Genomic DNA, 17898 nt, shown 5'->3' with positions numbered 1-17898 from the left:
TGATTTGTGGAGAAATGAGAAATTTAAAAAAATTCTGCCTCCACTTTTATGTAGATGTAAAGTAGCATCTGGTTTGCATCATTTGCGTCATAGCATCTCTTCAGTTTCAAAAGAAAAACACAAAATGCCATGGTAACTGCTGAGAGCAGTGGAGCATCTGTTGTGTGTGTTGTGTTGTGTTCTCATTGGAAAGACGTGTATATTGTATTAGTTGCTAAAAGGATAATGCAATGCCTGTGACAACCAGGACATGCTTGTTGTGTACACACCTTTAAAACCTTCCAGCAGTGTTACTGTACAAGAGCTTATGAGAGATGTTAGTAATGAGTTCCATTGAGCCCGAACTGCTTGGGTCAGTACTAATCCTGGCTTAGTTCCCTCCAAACCAGCTTCGCCCAGCCCCTTCTAACGCGGAGGCAGCAGAAATTGATGGGGCTACAGTAATGTCCCTTTTGAGAAACACTCACACACACACACACCCACACACACACACACACACACACACACACACACACTGCTCTAAGTCATGTCGAACCCTGTCTTGCGGTCTCCAGGTATGTGAGGAAGCATTGAGTCATGGTGGTGATTCACACAGCACCAAATTTTTGTTTTGTTTTTAGTCTGCTGTTTGTTAAATGCAGACGGGAATAATAAGTTAAGTAATTAACCTCACTGCTTATAAAAATGAAGTGCAGCAGGGTGAATTAGTCTTTGGGATAAAAGAAAAGCATTTTACCACTATTAATATGGCAATGAGATGGCCTTTCTCTGTCTCCCACCCACTTTCATGATTTGGACTCTTCTGAGTCATTACAAAAGCAAAAGCTAAATTGCAGTTGTTTTTTGTCCTGCTGAATGCTCAAATTGTCGTTCATAGTGACAGAAAAAGAGAGTCCAATGATTGATAGGTTAGGGTGTTGTTTTTCTGCAGTTTATACCCTCCTGTGTGCAGGAATCAAAGTTCTGACAGCCCCTCTCTGATCCCTGGAACAGGACCAGCGAGCATATTGACAATCAAGCCTTGTGCAGTAGCAGCCATCTACTCCAGGCTGTTGTTTATATGCTAATTCTGGTTTCTTTCACTCCCGCACAACTGACTCCCTGTTATGCTGTTAGTAGTGCACAATAGGCTTCGTATGAATTTTCCTCCCATATCTGTAAGTTTTTGATACCTGCTAAATTTAATTTACCAGCAAAGGTCCATTAATTACAAAATTGACTTCACTGTGACTTCTGGAGGACTGGGGCCGAAACTAAATGAGCTTCAGATTCACAGCTCTCATTTACCCTGGAGTTACGCGGATCTCTGCTGTAACAATAAGCAATTTGTTTTCAATTGAGACTCAGCAGGGGAGCCTCCTCATTTGTTCCCAGCTAGTTCCAAATTGTGTCTGTGTGACCAATGTCTGTGGGTGTATGTCAAAGTTAGGGTGTACATTTTCTGATGTACATTCATGTATTTTTTAATCCAATATTTAAATTACTAGAGCTTTTTTTTGCTATCGATTATAAAAGAACTCTATATAGGGTACTTTTCATATTATCAAAATCATTTTTTGCCATGTAAGGGGCATTGTTCATTGTAAGGCAATGTCCATCATTTGGTCCAAATTTGGTTGGAAATATATAAGTAACTACAGTAAAGGATGGATTACCATACAGTTGTGTACAGTCATCCATGACACTGTTACTGTATGTAGTAGCAATGTAGAGTTTTCTGGCTTGATGTCACCTACTTCCATCGTGTGTGTAGAAGGAAAAACATGTCTAACGAGGCTAAAACTCCAACAACACCTGCAGTATATAGAACAACTTTAGTGTCAGACTGACCAGTTTCGGCTTGTTGCTGTTCCTTTGTGTCATCTCTTTATTTACATCAATGCTTGTATCTTCTACCGTGTATCCATTGGCATTATTTAGTCTCTCAGTCTGACCACTTGTACGATTTGACACTCGGATGCTGTAGGCAGCAGATAGCAGATCTGTTAGCTGCTATGGTAGTGACCAGTAATTGAGTGTCCTGTAAATTGGCAGTGATGGTTAAAGAGTGTCCCCCAGATGGGAGGCAAAGGCGTCTGTTTCTGCTGCGTTTTGTGCCAGACTCCTGTGGGGTGAGAGCCTCGCTCTTTATCTCCTCCTAGGCACCACCTGTCTCCTATTGCTGGGCACAGGAGCTCCTCACCCACACCTAATGTGAAAACCCCTCATATCAGAGTCTGTCTGGGTTTGTTCAGGCCAAAAGCCAAGTCTGACATCTCCTTATAATCTTGTCATAGAGAGTCTATAAGCAGATCATCCTCTACACCCTCCCTCTCTGTTGTGAAATTTTGTCTATCCTCCCCTAAGAAACTGTTAAGACTGTAACGGGGGGCGGGGATTGAACCCAAGAGCAGTACACCACGGGGAGATTTGTCAATGTCCTTTATTGCAGCAGACCAGCAGGTTGGCAGAGAAAACAGGCTAAAGGCCACTTTAGAGGTGAGAGCTGTGAGAGGGGCGGCAATGTAGTTGCGAATGAAACTGCGGCAGGAATTGGCGAACCCCAGGAACCGTTGCAACTGCTTTGGGGAGTCTGGAACTGACCAGGAGGTTACCCCCGATACTTTGGCTGGATCCATCTGCATACTGCCCTGACCCACAATGTACCCAAGGAAGGGGACAGAAGTGGCGTGGAATTCACACTTCTCTGCCTTCACGAAGAGGGAATTCACCAGAAGACACTGCAAGACTGTTTGGACGTGGAGGACATGCTCGTCATGGGATTTAGAGAAGATCAGAATGTCATCCAGGTAGACAAACAATGATGATTTAGCATGTCTTTCAGCACGTTATTCACCAAGGCTTGGAACACAGCAAGGGCATTGGTGAGACCGAAGGGCATCAACAAATATTCATGATGTCCGGTGGGGGTGTTGAAGCCGGTTTTCCACTCATCCCCCTCTCGGATCCGGACCAGATTGTAGGCGTTGCGTGGGTCGAGCTTTGTGAAGATGGTTGATCCCTGGAGCAGCTCGAACGCAGAGGAGATGAGAGGAAGGGGGTAGCGGTTCTTGATGGTGATGTCATTGAGTCCCCGGTAGTCAATGCAGGGCCAGACAAAGGGTGAATGATGCCTGCAGCTAAAGAGTCATTGATATAGGTGTCCATGACTTCCCTCTCAGGGGTGGACAGGGAGTCGAGATGCCCCTTGGGAGGGGATGTGCCGGGATGCAGGTCAATGGCACAGTCATAAGGGCAATGAGGGGGTAAGGCCATTGCCTTGGCCTGACTATAGACCTCCCTGAAATCCTGGTACACAGGAGGAACCCTTGCCACATCTGGAGTCGACTTGGGCCAAGGCACGTGCAGAGGTTTGGCAGCTTGCCGGAGGCAGACCTGGTGGCAGGAAGAGCTCCACCCAATGATGACGCCCGTTGTCCAGTCTAGATGTGGGTTGTGACGACACAGCCAAGGGTACCCTAGGATCACAGGAATACGTGGTGATCCCAGGATGTGGAACTGGATGGTCTCATGATGGTTACCAGACAGGAACATGTGGACCGGAGTGGTCTGATGAGTGACGGTCCCCAGAGGATGACCGTCCAGGGTGTTGACTGCTATCAGGTGAGAGAGAGGAACCCGACCAATCCCCAGGTGGCGGGCGAGCCCTTCATCCATGATGCTGGCATCAGCCCCAGAGTCTAATGGGAACCCTCCTGGAGAGGAAGCTTGATGTGTAACAGGGGTCTTTGGTTTGGGAAAGGTTGCATGGAGGAATGGCTCACCAGTACTTCCCCCTCTACTGGTGAGCCCTGGCTTTTGCTGGACAGTGACAGACAAAATGGCTGGCCTGGCCATCGTACAGGCAGAGGTTAGCCTTTCGTCGATGCTCCCGCTCCTCCGGTGTAAGGCTGGTGCAGCCTAGTTGCATGGGTTCAGGACCACCTGGCTGTAGTCCTGCAGGGGTGGTGGAGCTGGTGGCAGGGGAGAATCTTTGTTGACGGCCATGAGGTTGATGACCCGAATCATGAGAGACTAGCTCATCCTTGATGTAGTCAGCCAGACCATGACGAGGGTTCCAGGCAGGAGTCTGTCTCTCCCACTCAGCGGTCCCCCAGAGACGAGCTCTACCCGTCAGATGGTTGATGGTGAACGCTACCTTAGCTTCCTCAGAGCCAAACGTGTGGGGTTGCAGGTGAAATAGCAGGGAGCAGTTTGTCAAAAAGGGCCCACAGGTTTCAGGATCCCCAGCATAGCGTTCAGCAGTCCCCACTCGGGGCTCAGGAGCATACCTGGGCGGAGAAGGTGCAGGAGCTGGCGGTGCTGGGGCTGCAGGAACAGCTAACTGGGTTAAAGCAGTTGTTAGCTGCTGCATTTGGGTGGTTAACGCTGCAAGAGTCTGTGCTTGGTTATAAGCTGCTGCTTCGTGTCGCTGGAGGACATTCTCAATCCTCTCTAAGCGACTTGATGGTGACGAGGTGTCTGCTGGATCCATGACTGGCCAGATTGTACTGTAACGGGGGGATTGAACCCAAGAGCAGTACACCACGGGGAGAGTTGGCAATGTCCTTTATTGCAGCAGACCAGCAGGTTGGCAGAGACAACAGGTTAATGGCAGCTTGTAGCGTATACCAGGCGGAAGAGCAGGCACCCAGGAGCAGTCCAGACGACCGGGGCGTAACACAGCTTAGAGTCTGTGAGATGAGGCAACCCTTAGCATTGATGGCTGGAAACTCACGACGAAGAGCAGGTACGGGGAGAAGCCAGGCCGCCGAGGAGACAGGCAGACAGCGCTCTAGAAACACACTGACAAAGCTCGTAGTCGGGGGCAGAAGGCAGAGGTGTTTACCGTGGCAGAGATGAGGCAGGGAGGTCGGGTGAAGCAGGGTCGAAGCCGGGAAATCAGTCCAAACCCTGGAAAGTCTGTCATCGATGCAAAGAACAATCTGGCAATGAGTCTGTGAACTGGAGAAATTTACTGGAGCCAGTATGGAGGTGACCAGACTGTGACAAAGACGAGTCGTCTCAGGCACCAAGCAAGGGCAACCTGTCTGTGGCAATCCACAATAATTATAGTGCAGCTGAAGTCTCTCTCGAGGTGTCATAGTCGCGGGGAGATGATGACATTACCCTACACTAAATACACTACAGAGACCGGGAACAGGCAGATTGTCTTGGGGCGCCATACACTGACCACCTTGTTGATCTGTGTTAACGAACCAGAAATCTCCTTGATATATATTGAGATCTTATAATAAATACTTCTGCTTAAGACATCCATGGTTTCCGTCTCCCTGAATTAGCATCCACTCCATCAATTATTCCTTTTCACTCTCCATATTCCCCTTCTCTGGCATCAAAAAGCCACTAATGGACACCTCTGTGGGGACAGGTTGCCGGCATCTTGGCAAACACTGGTAACTCATGTTAGAAAAGGTAAATATCTGTTTAATCTTCACCTTTACTTAACAGGAACAATCTAGAGTGTAAAATATTCACACCAGCGCTTAATTTTTAAACATCAGCATTGTACAAACTATATTTTGCCTAAATTTTGCTCCTCTTTGTTGAAGGATATAAAAGTTAAGGTTTTGTCATCATATTGGCCCTGCAATCTGGAGCGCAAACTAATTAGTCACCAGTTGTTGAAGTGTAGTTAATGAACGGAAAGAAAAAGGAGGGTTGATCCCTGCATCCGGAACGGCTCCTCCCTGCAGAATGGAGGAGCATATGTCTGTGGCTCTGGCACAGGATCAAAGCGAGGGGCGGGCCACCTCAGCTGGGGACAGCCCCTTAGCCCACGACAGCCTGAGCTCTCGCTGTGTCATGGTTAAATTAGCGACAGCAAGTGTAGAATTAGCGTTTAAAAGTTCATCATTACATTCTGTTGAAATGAGCTTTAAACTGAGGCAAAGGAAGGGGATGAACCTTCAAACAGACAATGAAAAAACTAACGACTGGCTGAAGTTGTGACAGAACCATCTTGTGCGGTCAGCCCAGAGTGCAGGTCAGAGTCTGCTGCTCTAGTGCTATGGATCAAATTATCACATCTGCATCAACACAGTGTTCAGGGTTATTGCCGTCTGATACAGTAGAGCACATCAGTCATTTCATAAAATACAAGTGTAGATGGAATTCATGGACATAACAACTCATGACAGTCCTATTTGTGCCAAAGGTCGCACCAGTTTGTATCTGAAGGATCACTCCGCATACCTCGTAATTAACCATTTTAGTCTACCTTGACCTTTCATAGGTCAGCGATTTCGCATTACCAGGGACATCGGGATAACACTGGATCACAACAAATAGGACAACATGTAATATTTTTGTGTTATAATCAGCTTATCTGGTTTGGGCCCACGCTTGCAGACAAAACAGGCTGCCCGGTTCAATGTGAATTAATTTGATCATGGCAGGTTTGCGAGATTCTCTGCCTCTGTTGGCTTCTGATTGAGAGGGGCGCAGATGTGAGAGCACAACTCCCGGCAGAAAGGGAGTGATTGATTCTGCCAAAGTCATGACAGCATGAAGGGAAAGATGGCTGTTCTTTTTACTTTTCTTTTTTATGTTTTGTTGCTATTTTGTGATATGTCTGGTTGAGTTTGTCTGGTCTATGTAGTAATTTATACTGAATGAAGGCTGCATGTTTCCTATAATATTATATTGTACGTGTATTAGACATGATGTTTGACCTTAAATGCCTGCTGTGCAACATTATGAAATTACAATTTAGACATGTGGCCAGATCAATTCTGTGGCTATTTCATCTGACCTAATTAGAATTTGAAATGATTCAACTGTTTTATTTATATCTCATTTTAGTTTGCCACAGGCCATTACATTTTTGGAAATGATAGCCAAATATAACCCCAACATAGCAATTGAGCAATGTACATTACTTTTTTTTAATGCCCTAAATGTTTTACATAGTATGTAGCAATTGTTACCTCTGTTGTATTGTAAAGTGCCTTGACATGATATGTCAAATGTTTTGATTTGGGGCTATAGAAATCATTTGAATTGAATAATTATTAATAGTGTGTGAAACACACTGAGCAAACATTTTACAGACATTTTAACTGATCAAATTAAATAATATATGCGAATTACAGACAGTGGGAAGTACAAACAGCTTATTGGTTGCAGATGAGTCATGGGTTCACATTTTCAAAGATCAAAGTCAATTTGAATGTTGAATAACAAAATTTCACTCAGTTAATGCAGAATCGTGCTCTTGGAGATCATATCTTTGTCCAACCCACTGCTAAAAAGAATAAACAGAGGCCTGTGTTGTGGTTAATGTGTGAGGTGTGCCTCACAAGTGCCTTGATTTCCTTTGTGTACAGTTGCATCGTATTAGTGGATCTTGATTCATGGCTCATTTGTTTTCCTGTGTTTACTCTCCTGCTCAGTTTCCGTTGCCGTCCGAGGGTTGAATACTTTGTCCACTGCTCAGGGAACAGTCCATCATCTCAGTAGCTCATCTACCTGCACGGCCACTCTAATGAGACTGAGCCAGCCATGATACTCCGCTGTTCAGGTCTCAGTGTTTGTTTCTCAGTGTTTGTCTCTGTGTGTATTTACTCACGGGCCGTCTGGGTGCTTAAACTTTTCCAGCAAAGTGATGCTACATGAGCTCTGTCTGAAATCTCCAGGGAAAGAGTCCGACACAGGCAACATCTGCAAGAAAGTTGAATTGCTGTGGTTTAGCGTTGATTTGATTTGACTTAGTCCCAGATCAGTAGTTGAGTAAATTTCGCAAGCTCATGCAAATATTCCGGAGATTGCCTTAATTATGCCCTTAAAGGAGATAAACACATAACGTACTCACATGTTTTTTTTCTAGTTTTAGAGCATTTAGCTTGTGTGCGACTAAACCAGCTGTGATCCTCTGCAGTTCCATGGATCCCTGCACCTTTGTTCAGCAATCTCCAATTAAACAGAATAACATGGGCATAACTACACCCCCCCCCTTCATTTTTGTGGTGCAGGATGAACAGTCCCCAAAGTTTACAGTCCACATGAAGAAAATAATGTCCTCACGCATCACCTTGTGCTTTTTACTGAGCGGTTGATTCTCAGACTGACATTTTTGTCTAAACAGTCTCGGTAAAAGCTGCAGAGGTGATACGTGTTTATGAGAACCATCTTTTATTACAAGGTGCACACTGCTTTGCCACAAGAAATTAAGGTTACAATGTGAACTGAAAGACAGTCTGAAGAAGCTTGGCCAGCAAATCCAGCTGGAGATGAGTGAACCTCTGTGTCTGAGTGGGCGACAGCAGTGGGCTGCAGAAGTAATCATCAAAGTTCTCTGTGGACCTTTAGTCAGCAAAATGGTTTCAGCTACCAAAACACAATATAAAATCTGTTTATTCTCTGATCATACAGTCATTTCCCCCAAAATAATGGTTCATTATTGAATCTAGCGTTGTCACTACACTGGCAAATGAATAGATCTTACAGCAATACACATAACCCACCTTCATCTCTGTGGGAGTCTGTTGTGGCTGGATGAGTCATTGTTTAGTTTCCATTAAGGTAAAAGTCTCATCTGGCATCTTGGTGTTCATGTAGTCAGATTATCAGATTTACAGTCCTCTCCCTGGAGCCTCTTATAAACTCACCGGACCTGCTCTTTCAAATTAGGACCCTATTCCAAGAATCTTACATTTTATTATACATCTTATTTTATCATTTTTCTGCTCCTGTCACTTTCCTTTCATCACACCTTTTATTGTCGAAGTCTGTGATAGTAGCCAATTGTTTTTTCTCTATTTCTTTCTTTATGTTTTTCCATTTCTTCATTCATTTCTTCCTTGCCGACCCCCATTCCTCTCCCACTCTCCTCCCTCTTTGCTCTTCAGTAGCATGTTACACTCATAAGACATTAGCAGGCAGGTAGTGTAGCATTCAGCGGTTCAGAGAGGTCAGACCCCCGGTGATAGTGGCACCTTCATTTCTGATTCTGCAGCACGCTGAGGCTTGTGGTTCTTGGTGGGGAGATGGAGAGTGTGGAGGAAAGAAAGGGAGAGAAAAAGAGGGGGAGCACGTGGAAGCCAGACTAGGTTATTCCTTTTGCCACTGCTGCATGATGTTTAATATGCCTGATAGAGGACAACTCGCTGAGTTGCTGCAGAGCTGAGGAGCTTAGACGGTAAATCCTGTCTCCATCCCATTTTTCATTTTAGCCATTCTCAGTTGTTTTTCATTTGCATTCATATCTAGTCCTTGCTACTTTTACATATCTCTCTCATGATCATACGTTCATTCACCATCACTCTTGTTTTACTTACCTCACACTTTACCCTCTCTCCTCTCTCTCATTCTATGTTTGTGTGTGTGTGTCTGTGTGGAGTGGTGTACTTATTGTCTTCTGGGAGCTACACTTGTTTTTTTTCCCTGTAAATTTATGATTCAGCATTCAGCCTGTATGTTTTTTTGCATACACACACACACACGCACACACAGATATACTCTTGTAGGAGGCAGACGAGTACAGTATTAGTGGAGTGCAAGCATCTAGGCCTAAGCACAGAGACTTAAGCTGTAGAGGTTATGTAACTTACTCTGCCATTTAAAATGATTTGAAATAACAAGTGCTTGCTGTGATGGACTAGATTACTGTGTGTGTGGGCCATCAGTATGTGCAGTATGGTCATTTACTACGTGCTATACAACATGCTATACTAGATGTACATGCTGAGTGAAGCCAGTTCTTGTAACTCCAGGGAATCCTCTCTTAGAGAACCTGACAGCACAGGGGCTGTGTGAACACTCAGCATTGGTAGTCTTTCTTTCAGCCAACAGGCAGGGAGGCAACAAATTAGCTGTGCAGCTACAGCATATGCCACAGATGGAGGTGATGAGCAGTTTTTTCTGAGTGGATCTACTCCCAGTTAGAAGTGGACCCCGTTTCTCTTGTGTCTCCATCAGTTTTATTATAATGTTGCTTGGCTGAGTTGTAGCACACCCCGTGCCTGCATATGTCACTTTCGGTGTCATAATTTGATGTGAAGTTAACCCTAAAAGTTTTTTGCAAAAAGAACAAAGGCTGCTGTAAAACCAATCCTGGAGCAAGTCTTGCTCTTGTGCATGTCTGTCAATATGATAATGACTAACATTTTTTTTTTTTTTTGCTTTGTTCCATTGGCAGGATTATTACCCATCAGGCATACTCAACACTACAACTGGTGAGAGAGTGAAAGAGAGAGAGAGAGAGAGTGTAATGAGGTTACCCCTTCTCACCAGAGATTACTGTATACACAGAGCTTTCACTTCTACAAAAGATCAGAAGACTGAATGCTGAGAATAGGACGGGGAAAGCCTCCTGTGTCAATTAGTAATTTCAGAAGTAATAATGTAGCATGTGAACTGCACCTGTGTGCATTGAATTCACAGAAGAAAGTCAGCAGCAAGATAACTAGTTGAGGTAAATTTTACATGGTAAATGGTTAATAGACCATCCCATGCATAAATAGCCAGAGATAATTTTGGGTTAAGTGTCTTGCCCGAGGACACTTCAGCATGCTGACTGGAGAAAGTGGCGACCTTGTGTATACAAAGGGCAGCCACAGCCCGGAAGAAAATTGTGTACATTTAAAGTTAAATTAATCAATCTGGTGAACTTTGATAGCAAATTTAGGAGGCTAGATCTATGAAGGACTTTATGCTCTTGTCAATAATTGTGTGCTGTAAGCCTTACAACCTATACATGTGTTGTATGGACGCTGACCCCCTCCCACATACAAGTACAAAATTGGGAAAAAGAAGCTTCTTCTGAAAAGTGTGCTGCTGGGTGACAGACTGAGAGCTGCTCTGCTGAAGTAATGCTACAAAAACCCCTGAGTACGCCAGTGGTAAAGACATTCAGGAGTTTTATTCATCATTAATATAATTAAAATGAATATCTCTATACAGCTTAATATCCCAGAAAATGCTGTTTTCTTTTCCAAGACAAGCCCAAGTTGTACGGACTAGTGTAACATACATCAGTATTTTGTTTGCAGACAGAAAAAAGCTAAAAACGACTCAATTACTAAAACGTGCCAAAAGGAAAAGTAAAATGTTTTTTGTGAGATAAGAGAGATATTTAGTGCAACAATCAATGATTATTTTCATTATTTCGTAGTCTTTCAAATGTTACAAATGAATAGAAAAGTTTAACAGGATCCTAGAGCATAAGGTGAAATCTCAAATCCACAATTACTTGATATGAATAAAATGAGAAGGAGTAGTTTAAAGCTGAGAATGTAAGGTTTTTTTTTTGCTTGAAGAATAATGATTAGCTAGTCATATTGGCTGCGTTATTTCTTCTCATCAACCGATCGAATAATTGACCAGTTCAGAACAGGTGAAAAATGATGAAATAGCAGCATCTATAACTTCCAACAGATTAACATTACTACTTTTAACATGACCAATAGTAACTTTGGATGTTCCTCATTCTGGGTCTCAACTCAAAACCAAAACGTTGCTTTTGGAGACCTTGGAGACCGCTCACTTGAAAAATAATCATTGTCATTGGTTTTCGAAGATATATGGCCATCTGAGAACAGAAACACCCAATGGTTGTTCACCATCAAAACTGCCCTGACTGCACAGCCCTGTGAACACACTTTGGATGCACCTCTCTTGTGCAAGCATTTGCATCAATGCAACTAAGGCACCAATGCTCGCTCGAGCCTACGGGGATGGTCTACCTCATCTGTCTTCATCTGCTGTGCAGCTAAGGCATCTTCACTCAAACAGCAGCTCTTAACTCACAATGGCAGCCGTTTGAATCTTTTATCACAGGGAGATTTTTAATTGAACATTGGCAACTATGCACCAAACAAATGGGCCTGAGAAGAAGCCTGAGAGCTGGCTTGACATATTTGAATATGTATGTGTGGGTCTGCAAATGTGTGAGTGAAACATTCATTGTGTATGTTGGCAATGCCATAGCCGCCTAGTGGCGAAAACTGCACACATTAGACACCAGTCTACATAGGCGATGGCAAGCTGTCTGCGGAGGCTCTGTGTCACTCAAAGGGGATCAGTCAGGGTCAACATGGTAGTGTTTATTGTGCATATGTATATTTTTCTGAACATCTTTTCATATTTTGTAGGATTTTGTTTGTTTTGACAACATTGTGAACAAGAATGGAGGAGATTTAGGTTTTAAAAATCCTGAAAATGTAGTGTTTGAAAACCTAACCTTATCCATTTTACTCTCAACCATACACTTAACCTAAATTTAAACAAATCCCAAATGTAGAAAACAATAAATTCTTAATCGTGAAATCCTCTCATCAGATAACATTTGGTTTCCATATCTTTTTGTCCTTGTGAGGTTTTTAGTTTTTGAAAGGATAGAAATTCAAGTACATGCGCACATTTTGAATGAGGTTGAGCAGGATCATTGGTGAACCAGCCACTACAGTTAAAGGGGCAGTAATTCTAAAGTAATACATGTTTTGTAAAAATCTGCGAATATTTCCTCACCTTCCGTTAGCTGTCACGTTTGTGAGCCAGAAAAAAATCTCTGTTTTCGGCGTAACCCAGGCTCCATAAATTGAAAACCAAAAAATGGTGCAGAACGAACCACACAACACTGTGAGTGAGAGAGCGTGTCTCTCTCTTTGTTATTGTTGTTGTGATTTTCCTTCTTCAGCCGGGCCGTGAACCCGGGTCCTCGGGTATGGAAAACCGACCTGCAAACCACTAGGCACGTCTCTTAAGGTGTCAACAAGTGATGTTTACAAACTGCACTCGCAGTGTTGTTGGTGCAGCCTGCACCATTTGTTTTGTTTTTAGATTTACAGAGCCTGGGCTGAGCCAAGAATCCCGGCGCAAACAGAACCGTGAGGAAATATTTGCAGATTTTTACAAAATGTGTTTTGCTTTAGAAACACTTACTGCCCCTTTAAGGGGCCAGCCTTTTATTCATGCCAACTGCCACTTGCCCGGGGTGACGGACCACAAGGTCGCAGATCATGAAAGGGGCAAAGCTTGTTCCTCCTCCTTCTGCTCCTCCTGTTCTCTGAACGCATTGCTCACTCTTTTGTTAAATATTGTTTGCACTCACGGATGAAGAGGTGAATCAGCAGCTGTAGCAAAGTAAAGTGTCTTTCGTTTTAACGAATTGCGATCTATATTCAAAGTCAAACCAAGCTCTGAGCTGTGATGAAGTTCACATTCATGCACCGTGTATTGTGCGCTGTGGACCTCTGGTGGCTCCGCTGGTGCTTATTTTAGTGTTGTTCAGGGACACATCGTGCCACACTACCAGAGTGTGTTTATGCATGCACACATTGACACTGATAAACCCCTGTTTAATTCTATTACATCCAGCCGCTCTTTCACTCTCATCCACACTGATAGAAAGCTCAGTCTGCTGATAAACAGAGGATCTGGGAGGTGATGTAACACTTTCATGTATCTTGCTTTGCTGTAAGACCAGTGCAATAGTTGGCTCTGCGTTAAATGATAGCACAAACATCTAATGAGTATACCCTCACCACTGAAAGCCTAACCTGCGTTAGCTTCAGATTAGAGTGAAGTCACAGAGATGTGGCCTCTCCAGAGCAGGACCAAAACTGCCTTCCCCTGCTGAGAAGCCAGCGTGGATGTGTTCTCTGCTAAACACTGATAGACTAAACAAGTTGTCCTCCGTGGAAATTGTGGCAGAGTTAAGTCATGTTTTTGCTCTAATCCCACATTATGAAGAAAGCTGAATTTCTTAGTTTCATTGTAATTCCAGCTAACCCAGCATTCAGCCGTCAGCGTGGTTAAATGGCTGCTTGATGGAATCATGGCAGGCATTCAGAAACCTTAGATGTCGGCGGAGCATTTCGTGAACCTTATACTATAAAAAATGAACACAGGATGCAATCTACTCTACATATGCAAACACATTTATATTTATTGATAGTTTGATAAGTTCAGTGTCTTTATCCATATTCATTCAGATGCAGAGCAAATGTGATTAATGACATTTAGTAAGGCTGCATTCCATTCAGATATATCAGTGCTAGGGCTCTACTGTGGTGCATGCAGACTCACCTGGGCCATTGTTAAAGTTATTAGATACACAGCTGATTTTCCTGCTATAGAGCCTCTGCTGTACAAATGGCCAATTGACTCAATCTCTAAGAAAATGGGAGATATTGAGAAAAAAAAGAGCCAAGCAAAGTTTTTTTTAAACAGATTTGGGGAGATGAATCCGTTATTACACTTTTCATCACAACATTGCATTCAGTTGTCACTTCAGTGGAACGGCTTCTACATAACGATAGAGAATACATAGTACAATGTGCATGTCCAGACACTCAGAGTTTATGGGAGACAGAATAGTCCTTTAGAGAGTCAGCTTTTTGGCCTGTTACTGCAGAGGAAGTACAGGTGTTGCTGAAGGTGCCATTTGGAGTTTTCTTGTTCACAAACACAAGTCATGTTGACATTGGTACTCAACAAAAGTATCACCAGGTCCCATCCAAGTACTGAGTGTATTTCCATTTTCATAAAACAATTGCAAAGCCAATTTTAAATTCTGCATTTTTTTACTGCTGCATTTCTAGGTATCCAGGACTCCTACTTCTTAAAAAATTGCTCCATAGTGTCACTAGAGGTCATAAACTTCACAGGGCACCTTTAATAACATTAATTATTTGCATTCCATTGAGGAGTTTCAGTTTAAGGGCTCTGCTGCGCATGGCTTTACTGTACATGGACCCTTACATGGAACCGAGCTACTGTTAATTTCATTAGTAATGCCTGTGTTTTGTTGCTCGTTGAAGTTTTAAGCCAATTTTGATTCATGGAATGAAGTTATAAACTTATTCTAGCATAACTAATGACATTCCCTTCAGCCTTAATCCTCATTAGGTTTAGTTCTGAATAACAAATTTTAGCATCATGAAACATTATATTTGAAAAATCTACATGTTAACCATAGCCATTTATGAGCATGTTAGCAGGCTGATGTCGGAATTTAAATTGAATCACCTCAGAGTACAACCTCAGAGAGTCACGATCATGGCTGTGACTTGATGTTGTGACTAATAGCTAAATGGGTTACACCGCTGACGGTGTGGGACCTTAGGCAAGTCCCTTAATGCTACAGTACATACCTACCTCTGATATGGGTCAAAATAATCGATGATTGTAAGTCGCTTTGGACAAAAGCATCAGCAAAATTAATGTAATGTAAAATGTCTTTGTTTAATTCATTTACAACTATGACTGGCCAAATGTAGTGAATGCTTTTAAACAAAATTTTATTTGATCTTTTTCATCACATGATTCCTGGGGGATCTACATTTTCAACATTTGGACCTCAGAATCAGTCAAGCCTCTGTTTTCCCGCAACAAAAACATTTTGTAATGTCTATTAGATAACCTCTGGAAATCTCTCTCTGTGTCTATGTTGTACACACTCATGCACACACAAACACACGTGAATATTGCAGAATAATGAAAAGCTCCATCACCCCCCCCCCCCCCCCCCCCCCCCCCCCCCCTCTCTCACTCTCCCTCTCTGCCTAGTAGTCTCAAGCTTCTGTTCCTGACAAAACATAACAGCGTCCCCTTCTATTTTTTCTCCCCTCCCCAGGAGACTGAGATCAGCAACAGACGGAAGGAGTGTGAAGCACTTGAGGCAGAGGTGAAGAAGAAAAATCAAACATGTCAGACTTTGGTAAGTGCTCCAAAAATATACAGCACCTTGGCCACTGAGTGAAAGGACGGAGGCTAAAATTGATTTGTACCTGAGAGCCTCGCCTGCTATCATCACACACAATTGTCCCATGAGAAAATGAGTGGCGGTCTGCTGTAATGAAAGCTGTTTCTCTGGCATTGATGACTGAAATTGAATGGAGTCAGTTAACCGCAAGTTGCAGTGTCTGTGGGTTGGGTCTTGTTTGTGTTGGGAATGCGTTTGACAATGAGAGACACTCAGTAATTGTCTTCTCTGTGCGTGATCATGCACAAACAGAGAAAATACATGGTTGAGTGCTATGATGTGTAAACAAATGTGTACATTACAAGTGGTAACTTTTACTTTAGTTACATTTAGTGTCTTTTGAATAAGCATAATTTCATGGTGCTCAGTGCATCACTGGTGTTAACAGCAAAACACAATACTGTGTGTTTTTTAAGCATCTGCGCTGGCACAGCATTGGGCGGAGGTAAACCGATATCTCAGGAACACCTTCAAAAAAATCATACGTTAATAATAGCACAATTAAACACAGATGATATATTAAATAAAATTATGCTGTGATCATGTTTTATGTCTGAAAGGTCAAAGGTCAAATTCACTGCGACATCACTAATGTTATCTAAAAACACTTCATGGCCATTATATAACTATAAGTCAGTAACATAAGGGGAGACTGTGACCATATTTCATGCACTTTTGATTTTGTTGGTGGAGGCATACAATTGTGGCGGTAATGCTAGTCCAGGTTATGGTCACTACTGTAAAAATGTCAAAGATATGTGACACTAGTTTATTATTTTTATCGTATTTTCATTTTTTCCATGCCCTACAAAAGTAATTCTGCCTGCTGGAGTGTCCTTGTCTCAGGCCAAAAGGCAAATAAAAGTTAAAAAAATAAATATTACAAGGTTAAGTGAACCTGCAGAGAAAAAGAAAAAAAAACATGTTTTTTGCATGTCTCTTCCTGACATTGAAGCAATGAATTATTCAGAAAAAAGGCTGAATATTCGTACATTTTAGATTATTTTGCTTCTAACGATCCCAATCGATGCCTAGTTTAAGTTCTTCATACAGCAGTTTGTTTCCGTTGATGGTGGCAATAGTTCAGTGGTTAGCAATGATGATGTTGATGTGGGGTTGTTAATTATAGCAACTTTAGACTTGTAAAGGTACCCTATGGATGCTAAAGTTACCCAATGGAGTTGTTGATGATTAGTGTTAGCGTTGAACATTGTTTTGATGAGTGGGTTCCCTTTTTGTTTTTATGTTGCCACGCACCATATTAGACCATAAAAACATAAAACCAAGCTAATAATACACCAAAGAATAAAAAAAAAGCCTTAAAAATGGATCCAAATGCTACATGGCCAATTAATGAATGGCTTGAACCAGTTGAAATGCAGCTATTTCATCATTCGCAGAGTTCATGTTAGACTAAAGTGCTCATGACCAACCTTGCACTGTGGCTGTTAAGAAGAGTGAGTATGAGTTTGCCTGAAATTCAGTTTTTGCTGTCAGGTGTTGCTGTTGATTGTCAAATAAATTTGCAGTTGCAGCCAGGTGGCCACTGACCTGCAAAGGCAATTCCTTATCTCTAGTATGTTCTCGAAATAATATAATGATGTAATATAAATAATAACTTATCACTTAATTTTAAAGTACACTGAGATGGCGAGCTGTGATCAGCGTCTGTTAAAGTTTATTCCGGCTGTCAATGTCTGCTTACTGCTGATGATACCAGTAGCCATGTGATTCTCAAAGTGTGCTCTCCCTGACCTATGCAGCTCAATGTAGAGTGGGATTTTAGTTGAATTCAAGAGAAACTTAGGAGAATGTGTGAGTGTAGATATTTAAAGATGTACAGTCTGTTATTTGGGAGTTGGAGAACATGGCCTGGAGTGAGATTTTTTTCCTATGACAGACAGGGGCTGTCGAGATTCAGCAGTAATTTATATGGCACTCTTTGGTCATAGACCATTTGAATTCATTCCCTCATGCCCCTAAGACATCTTCCTTAGATAAGCTGCCCCAAATTTACACTCCATTAGGACTGTTTACTGCCCTCTTCTCACGTTCCCTGCCGTGCCCACAGCAGTATCTTCCCTCTTCACCCACTGTCAGCCTGCTGAGTCCGAGGAAAGCTACCCAAAGGACAAACTGTCCCCGAACAGTGAGCAGAAATGGGAGGCTGGTCGCCACAGACTGTTGCACAG

General features: G+C 42.8%; 1 protein-coding gene across 21 annotated transcripts in view; it reads left to right on the top strand.

Annotated features, from left to right (window-relative positions):
* Positions 1 to 17898, top strand: part of rimbp2b (RIMS binding protein 2b) — an 89798-nt gene that overhangs the window by 35978 nt on the left and 35922 nt on the right. For all 21 annotated transcript variants that reach the window (XM_035639531.2, XM_035639524.2, XM_035639527.2 and 18 more), the window contains one exon: positions 15578 to 15661. In XM_035639531.2, coding sequence (XP_035495424.1) covers positions 15578 to 15661 — 84 coding nt within the window. The remainder of the gene's footprint in view (positions 1 to 15577; positions 15662 to 17898) is intronic.

Source organism: Scophthalmus maximus, chromosome 19 (genome assembly GCF_022379125.1).
Source record: "Scophthalmus maximus strain ysfricsl-2021 chromosome 19, ASM2237912v1, whole genome shotgun sequence".
In the NCBI taxonomy this organism is placed as follows: domain Eukaryota; kingdom Metazoa; phylum Chordata; class Actinopteri; order Pleuronectiformes; family Scophthalmidae; genus Scophthalmus; species Scophthalmus maximus.
The sequence above is the reverse complement of the archived record's forward strand: the minus strand, read 5'-3'. Positions and strand labels throughout refer to the sequence as shown.